We start from the raw sequence: 9007 nt of genomic DNA, 5'->3' as shown, positions 1-9007 counted from the left end.
TTGTAAGGAAGAAGGTTGTTAATGAGTCTGCTTGTTATGGGAAAAGCTGGAGAGAGAAGGCAGAGACACAGGCAAACCTTTAAAGCTGCGACAATCTACACAGTACAAGCTCCGAGACGTAACACTGTGTTGAGCACCTGCTGGAGAAGCTTGTTAGATGTGTCTGTGGGGTTGGGCACTATGAAAACATAACTTGGTAGGATATCTGACATTAATAAATGTGGGAATGGGTTGTGGGAATGTTGCTGCTAATGGGCAGAGAAAGTCTCCTGCCTCGTCTCAGGGAAGGGACTGAGGCTGCAAGCGCTGCCCTCCGCCAGCTCTGCCTCCTGCACAGCTCGGGGCCCTATGGGACAACGCACGGCTCTCTGACCACCCCGAAGTTCCCCACCACGCCGTTGTTGCACCCCACAACTTCAGGGCTGCTTGCCACAACGACAGGTGAGCCCCCCAGCTGCCTGATGACACAGCCCTGGTTTCCAAAGCTGACCACCCCACCGGCTTGGCAAGCCCCCATCCTGGCATTCAGGCCCCCATTTCCCGTGCTGATGACGGTGCGGGCTGGGTACCCCCCACTCCGGGAGCTGAATCCCCCGCTTTTACAGTTGACCCCTCCAGCTTGGCAAAACACCTCTGGGACACACTGCTTGGCCACCGAGCTAATGACTCTCTTGGGGTGGATCCCAGCACTCCGAGAGCTGAACCCTCCGTTCTGGGAGCTGTGCCGTCCGGATCGTCTCCCCAGGGAGCCGTAGCCACACGCAGCCCCGTTTGCAGCCAGCATCCCGCAGTCGTCGGGGATGTTGTAGCCACTGCTGACCACAGCTGCAACACAACCCATGGGATTAATTATTTAGAGAGGAAAACGGGAAGACTCTCACAAGGCAAGTTGTTTCATGAGTGACAGAACCAACCAAACCTGATTTCCTCCAGATTTGTCCAACATATCTGAGCCCCTGCACCTTCCAACTCCTCACCCATGTCCCAACACATCCCCTCACAGATCCTCCCAGTTCCCATGTTGCTCATCTGGCCGGAGGCATGTTGTTTCCCAGGTTCAATGCACACCAATGCATTGCCTGGCAGCTTCACCAGGACAGTTTGCTGTTGCCTCCAAGAGCAGAACAGGGTCATGAATTTGACCTTCCCCACTCCAACCAAAAGCAAGTTTGGTTTGGGTTGTTTTTTTTTTTTTTAAATTCAGGGGTCTTTGAGATTTCTGGGACTGAACCTTCAACATTTGTTGTGGGCTGAAATGGAAATGGGAGGCAGAGGGAGCTGGTGCATGCTACTCCATAAGCTGCCTTTCCTGAACTGAGAAAACTCTCATGGCTGTAAATCGCCTGGTTACTTACACACGCTCACGGGGTTCCCCACACATATCCTGTTAGGAGAGAGAAGAGAAATGCATGTTATCCTATGAACCAGTTGCATGCACATCTAGAAACCTGACGTTACTCGTAACTTCCAGCCATACACCCAGCCCACTTCACCCCTTGTTGTAACATGCCTGACTATCCCTAGGATAAGAACTGTTTTTGCTGGCACACGAGTGGCCTGTATGGCCCCCAGCCATCTCTCCAGCCTGTTTTTTGTGAGCCTGGGAGGATCCTGGAATTGTCTCTGTCACCCACCTGCTCTCTTCACCCTCCAGTAGAGTCTTATATGTGGCAATCTCAATATCCAGGGCCAGCTTGACATTCAGCAGCTCCTGGTAATCCCGCAGCATGCAAGCCAGCTCATCCTTTGCCTTCTGAAGGGCGTTCTGCAGCTCAACGTGCTTCTCCCGGGCATCTTTGAGGGCACAGTCCCCACGCTGCTCAACATCACAAATGGAGGTTTGCAGGCAGGAGACCTGTCAGAAGGGAAAATAGCAGGGCAAGTGTCTTTGAGGCTTCGCTTCCTAATTCCTGGATGTTCTGCTTTTAGATTCTGCAGGGGGAGTTGGACTAGATGATCTCTAAAGGTCCTTTCCAACCCTACCATTCTATGATTCTATAATTCTAGATCAATCCACTCTTCCAATTTCAAACAGAGGAAGAAGTCCCACCAGCTTCCCTTCTCTCTATCCACTTTTTGACTATGCACTTTCCACCTACAGCCTGGAGCAGATATTCAGTCTACTAAAGGCCAATGTGTCATCTTTCCCCATACCTGAGCTGTCCTCCCAGACATTGCCCTTTCTGGAAACATCACTTCTGGGCCTCTCCTACCTGCTTCTTCACATTCTCCAGTTCACACTGCAGCTTCTGTATCATGCGGGTTAGCTCTGAAATCTCACACTTGTTGCTTTGCAGGTCGTCACAATACTTTCCTCTCTTGTCTTGAAGCTCCTGAAACTGGAACCAAGGAACAAGACAACTGTCACTTCTGCAGACTGTGGAGTTTCCAGGCAGACTCTCAGCTTGCTTCTTACTCACCCTGGTTTGGTAGAAAGCATCAACTTCTTCTTTGCTCTTCTGAGCTATTTCTTGGTACCAGCATTCAACGTTCTTGATGATGCTTTCCATGTCCAGGTCTCTGTTGTTGTCCATTTTCACAATGACAGAAGTGTCACATAGCTGGCGATCTACCTGTGCTCGTTCCTGCAGGTTGGGGAAAGGCTTAGTCAGCTGTTAGCAATTCTCAGTTCTAGTGAAGGAAGGGCTGGGGCAAAGAGCCACACTGCTCAGCTGGTGGATTTAACAAGTCAAGAGATGTCCCTCAGGTTGGCTCAGCAGAAAATCCTCCCTGCCAGATGAGTTGCCACATGTCAGCTGCTGACCTACATGCTGACCTGCAGCAATTCTGTCCACATCAAGGGCAAGGAATTTGAGTGACTTAACCCTTGGCATCCTGTCATCTTCTCCATCTGTCATCAGCTGCTTTACTGATGTTAATGACAGGATTAAACTAGGAGTTTCTCTAGCTCTAATCAAATACTGCAATCCAGAGTAACTAGACAGACACATTTCTTCTCCCAGGGCTAGACTCAAGATACAGCCAATTCATACCTAGAGCTGCATTAAGAAAGGAGAAACCACCCTATTTCCAGTATAATCATGTTAATGTTATATGAACCTTGTGCTTCCATGCTTTCAAGTATTCAGGGCTTGGGATGAGACAAGTCCAAGAGGGGTTTTTAAGTTGTAGAAATTTGGAGCACCCGAAGGATGAGACGGCACCACTACACTCCTGGGATGGGCCAGAGAAACTCACCTCCTCAAAGACACATTTCAACAACTCCAACTGCCTTCTTAACAGATCCACCTTCACTTCCAGCTCTTCCTTGTTCAAAAAGATACAGTCTGCATCCTGAAAGAGAGGAGACACCTTCCAGCCCCATCTTGCTGAAAACCTTGGAGGAACACACACAGGCAGCGCCAATAAAACAGAAACATGTTACAACAAGATTTCAAGAGCAGAAAGGTGTGAGAGAGTGAGTCAAGATGTTCTGGTGTCTCCTAAAGGAAAACAAAACCATCCCAACATGACTGGTAGGGATCAGTTTATTTATTACTTGGGACCTAGCTACAAACTCAGAATTGACTAATGAGTGTTTAAATATGATTTTTTTAATATTGTTCAAATGATTTCTGCTTTTCTGATGTCCAAGGATAAAGGATGTGAGGAGGCGGTCAGAAAATAGCCAGCGTCCTAGACACCAGGTATTCCAGTGTGACCTCTTCCACTCCAGACATACACCCTCCCACTACACTTGAAGAACGTGCTTGGGGTAATAAAACTGCTGCTGTAGGATGTAAAGCTTTGAGGATACATTATTTTTACTTTCCACTTGCATTTGCCTCTTTTTCTGACCTCTTTACAGGCCTCCATCCTTCTGCTCATTGGAACACTTCTGCTGGGTGTTTGCTAACAATGCACTGTAGTACTTCAGCCAAGCTTTACACCAAATAAACCTGTCATAGGGATTCATGTATTTTGAGCTTCTCACCTTTTTGAGTGCCACAAACTCGTTCTCCACAGTTGTACGCCTGTTGATTTCCTCTTCATATCTGTTGGAAAAGCAGAAAGGGGCTGAGGCAAGCAATGCTATCAGACAGACAGACAGACACTAAACACCAGATGTAAATAACAACCTTTGCTTGCTCAGAGGCTGCCATCAGGCACTGTAAGATCAGTGTCTGGTAGACCAAATATTAGACCATCTCAAGATCAGAAGCTTTCTCATGAACAGCTACATTAACAATGCAAAGAGTTTGCAAGTGAGACAGAAGAATGGGACATCCCCAAAGGGGATGCACCACAGGTCTATGAGACATTGCCTGAGATGAACCAGAGGAGAAGTGAAATGCCAGCAATCAGAGGAGACCTGAAGGTCCTTACTTGCACTTGAACTCCTCCACCAGCTGGCTGGTGGCACATTCTTCACTGCCCAGTTTTTGCTTCTCGCATAGCAAACAGTCCAGGCGCTTTCGCAGGTCGCAGATGTAGTTCTCAAAGTACAGTTCAAGGTTTTTCCCTTTCTTTGGTTGGACATATTGCTGCAGAAGGCCCCACTTGGTTTCCAGCACTTTGTTCTGCTGCTCCAGGAATCGGACCTGCAGGCCAGAAAAAAAAGCCCCAAAACGATTCTCCAAATCAAGAGTTGAACGCAATAAGTCGACACCTGGTTTAACTGTCTGCTCTCACTGTGAAACAGCAGGTGTAAGAACAGGATTTTCAGGCACTGAGAGGGGATATGCCATGAGGATCACAAAACGAGCTGCTCTTATTTAGAAATCTAAAAGTCTCACGTCTAAATTGCTCAGAAATCGAGGTGACATGTGTCAGTCTGCCTTTCCCACCAATGACAAGAAATAAACCATCTCAGAATGGTACCTCTGATGTATTTTGGGATCCTCAGAAGGTGGAATCTGCTTCTCTCTTTTTATACAAAAGGATCCTAAGGTGATGGCTCAGACTTAGATATCTAACATTTCATAGAATGGCAGGAGTGCCTGAATCAAGATTAGGTGCCTGAACCGAGATTTAGGTGAATTTAGCTGAATTTAGGTGCCTGAATCAAGATTAACCTCCTTTGCCTTCAGTTGCTATGTTTAAAGACAAATATCATCCCATATAGACTAATACAAGACAGAAAAATGAGCCCATCATGTCTATAACTCTCCCAGCTGAGCTAAAACAAGGCTGCAATTAGAAATCCAGCCTTGAACTAAGGCTGTCCAGAGAGGAGACACCTGCAAGAAAGTCCAGGGCTACCACAGCCACAATACAAACACCAGCAAACACTAGGTATATGGCTGAAATGAGCCCTTCCCCAGCAAGGAAGATCCCAGTCTGAACCAACGTGGCTCTAGACCCTTCCATGGTCCCAGCTCAGCAAAAGCTGGAATGGGGTCTTGGAGGGGTTTGGTTGTGTCCTGACTCAAAGAAGAGCAATGTTGACACCCACCTTGTCGATGAAGCAGGCAAACTGGGTGTTGAGGGTCTTGATCTGTTCCTTCTCCTGACAGCGTATCTCATGTTCCAGCGGGTCGACCCCAACGCAGAGGGGCTTCAGAAGCCGCTCATCGATGCAGATACCTTGGATGCCATCGGACTTGCGATCGGGGTAACCTCTCACAATGCTGTATCCTCGGGGGCCACAAAGGCCAACCCGTCCTCCAACACTACCGTAGCCTACACCTCCGAAGCCAAACTCCCCAAAACATCCAGTACCACAGGCCCCATTCACGTAGGAAATTCTCCTGTTTCCCCCCAGGTTGCAGACGCTCCTGCTGCTATAGGCACCGGCCCCGCATCGCACGGGTTGGCAGGCAGAGGCGGCGTAGCTTCGGCCACAAATCTCTGAAGCGGAGCTGAAGCCTCTTCGTCCCAGGACAGATCTCACTGTAGGTGCCTGTCTGCTCATTGTGGCTTATTTGAAGGTGGAATATGAAAGTTTAGGGGAAGCTCTTCCGCAGGAGAGGAACAGAGATCCCGCTGAAGTGACACCGTGGTGCTGCCCCTTATATATATTTGGGAAGCTGGCCTTGATAGGATCAGGACGTTAATTTAAAGCGCTTAAGGGTTTGGTTTGCCTGGCAGCAATAAATGCTCCTCAAAATGCAAAACAGCCCAGCAAATACTAACTACTGAGGAAATAAAAAGGAATCCAAAAGTGCTCTGTTTGCAAGTTGGCTTAGAATATATTACGGTTTGAAGTGTTCCCCTAACTTAGGCTAATTATAGTTTAGCAAACATTTTTGAAGAAACTCTTTGTGATTTGTTTGCAGTGTGTTGTTTGGGGTTTTGTGTCTCATGGGTTTTTGTGTATGATGGTGTGTTTTGCAGACTTGCACTTTATGGGGGTAATTTCATAATCTTTGGGTGTGGAAAAGTAACCAAAAATAAAACAAACAAAAAAAAAACCCAAAACAAAGTCAATCATGGAAAAAACATGGTGGAGGTTGTGTTGTGATGGATGGGTCGTTTCTGTACCTGAAACACCAGCAAATTCACTGAGTTGTGGGTCTGGATATATATGTAAGGACTCAAAATCCCACCTCAAAAACATTTGCATGCAGCATTTTCACACTAAACTTCTCTTAATACCATGAAACACCGTCAAAGCAGCTCAGGCTGTATCCAAAACCTGCAGAGTATTTCAGTGGCTTATCAGATTTATGTTCTGTGCAGTCAATGACCTTTTCACTTGAGTAATGCTGCAAATGCTTAACATGAATTCCCTTTGACATAGTTAAATCTTTGACCCTCACAGTACTGGAGCTTCTACCAAGCTGGATGTCAAAGACCTTTTTTATTTATCTTCTGGTAGTCTCTATAAGGGAACACAAAAGGAACAGTAGCATGTTTCAGCCTGATGAGATCTACCTCATTCAAGAAGCAACAGCTAAAAGTTGGGTGACTTTGACAGACACGTCCTTGACACTCCATGGAAGTACATCTCCAAGAGAAACAGCCCCTGGGTCTGTGCTTAGGGGAACCAGAGTGATTCAGTCTCCACAAGCACTCGTCTTTCTCCATCAACAGAGGAAGTCCTAATGAGTGGATTAGACTGGACACCAGAGATGGCTTTGACTCACATTGGCAAGATGAATCTCTCTCTCCCCTAATCACCAGCCTCAGGAGGTGAGACAGTGAACCTATCTGTCAACCGTCTCGGGACCTTCTCCAAACTGACATTTGGAAAGTCAAAACAATGGGGCTCTTTCAGCTCTTTGAGAGCAAAGTGTTTGGGAGAAAGAGAGATATTATAGTGCAAACAAAGAAATGCCCTCAGCCCTTCCTGACTGAAGGGGAGTGCTGCCTGGAGAAGTCTGCACATGAAACATACAACGGGAGGGTGTCTGGAGACACCCAGTAGCTGTGTTCCCCCATCCTCATTAACCCCCTCCAAAAATACTTTGCAAGAGTTTGGAGCAGGTGGTGCAAATCATAAAAACAGAGCTAAACTCCCTTAAAACATTAAACCTTCTAATACCAATACCTTCCTTTCTTAAAAGGAAGACATGCACATTGAAACCCTCGGACGTGACTGCAGCACCAAGGTGCACAAGGCTATTAATTGAATGTGTAATTGCAACTTCTGTGAGTCTGAGGGGCTGGTGGTATAAATTAGTTGCATAAGCTGATACTTTTGCCCTGTACAAATGGGATCATTCAACATCTTTGCAGCATGACTTTCAGCTTACACCTTTGTTTATGGTATTTTAGGCTGACGGTTCATGCTGGGTTGCCAGCACAATTGGCACTATCAGTTGAGTATTAGAGACTCCAAGCTAAAGCTTGTAACTGATCAGGTCCTTAGAGTTCTAAAGCTCAAGATGTGAAATGTGTGTTTGAATCCAAAGAAGAGTACAAAAGGCAATTGTGAGGACATGTATATAGGAAAACTGCATCCTGGATGAGGTGCCAGACTGAAGGTTGGGGTGCCACTGCTCTCTTTCTGTACCCTATTATACATGTCAGCTGTGTGGGAGACACCTGGAACGCAGCACAAGCTGCAATTAAACAACTGTCAACCAAATGTGCTGCAGCAGCTTCGCTTCCAAAACACCTCACCAGGGCCACTGGCTTCCTGATAGGTAAGAGATTTGGAGCATGTTATCCAGTACTGGATTAAGTTTCTCAAACCTTCAGCAAATCCCTGCAGTTGCTCCTGAATCCCAGTGAGAAGGCAGCAATGCAGAAGGTTCATTTAATGTCACTTAAATCCTTCCAAGGAAATAATGTTTCATCTGATGATACATAAGACCTCAAGGATCGAGTTATTGTGAGCATGGAAAAGGGAAATGGGAGAGTGCTCTGAAGCACAAATTGCATCTTTTTGACTCAAAAAGAAAAAAAAAGAGGAGAGGAAGGACTGAAGGAGCAAAAAAGGAAAAAAGGGTTGGATGAGCCATTTTGACAAGTTGCAATCTCTCCCTTTGTCAGCATTCTTGTCCCTGAATGTGCTGCTGAAAATGGAATTCATTATAAGAACATGTGAAGTTCACTAATTTGTTTGCTGACTGTAGAGATGAATCTAAACCAGCTCTTAAAATATACGACAGTCTCAAAGGGCTGTGCTCTGTCTCTGTAATTATCCACAGCCATAGAAAACTCATTGCATTCAGACAGGACAATGGCAATAACCTACCTGCAATAACATCATTTGATAGATGTAAGATTGGGTTGAAATATGCATTTTTATGCACACAGTTTCTTCGACTGTATAGACTCTTGTCCACGTCATTCATGAGATGTTAAAGAATTGATGTCAGTAGAGCAGCCTTGTTCCCTTGTATCCTAAAGCCAAAGTTGGCCAAGGGAATTAAACCTGGTAATGTGTTTTTTCCTCTCATTAGCCTACAGCTGTTCTGTGTTAGAAGTCAAAGCTGGGATTTTCAAAGGATGTTCCTCATAAAATTCATCAAACACTGAGTCTAGGGGCACCCTCCTCCCCACTTCAGCCATCCAACTAGCCATATATTCTAATTTCATCGTTGAGAATCCCTCTATGGCTAATGGAAAGAGATAGATAGGCATCTCCAGACGGTGATTCATCACATCTTAAAATAGG

At 46.2% G+C, this 9007-nt stretch overlaps 1 protein-coding gene across 1 annotated transcript; it reads right to left on the bottom strand.

Moving 5' to 3' along the window:
* Positions 1-346: 346 nt before the first annotated feature.
* Positions 347-5854, bottom strand: LOC104551393 (keratin, type II cytoskeletal 4). The gene is made up of 9 exons (XM_062015596.1): positions 5396-5854; positions 4327-4541; positions 3935-3995; positions 3199-3294; positions 2421-2585; positions 2214-2339; positions 1635-1855; positions 1356-1384; positions 347-825 (listed from the first exon to the last, which is right to left on the bottom strand). Exons 1-9 carry the CDS (start codon positions 5852-5854, stop codon positions 347-349), a joined length of 1851 nt encoding a protein of 616 aa, XP_061871580.1.
* Between the last annotated feature and the right edge of the window lie 3153 nt (positions 5855-9007).

The sequence above is a fragment of the Colius striatus genome, chromosome 26, assembly GCF_028858725.1.
Source record: "Colius striatus isolate bColStr4 chromosome 26, bColStr4.1.hap1, whole genome shotgun sequence".
Lineage (NCBI taxonomy): Eukaryota > Metazoa > Chordata > Aves > Coliiformes > Coliidae > Colius > Colius striatus.
This window is presented reverse-complemented; position numbering and strand designations above follow the sequence as displayed.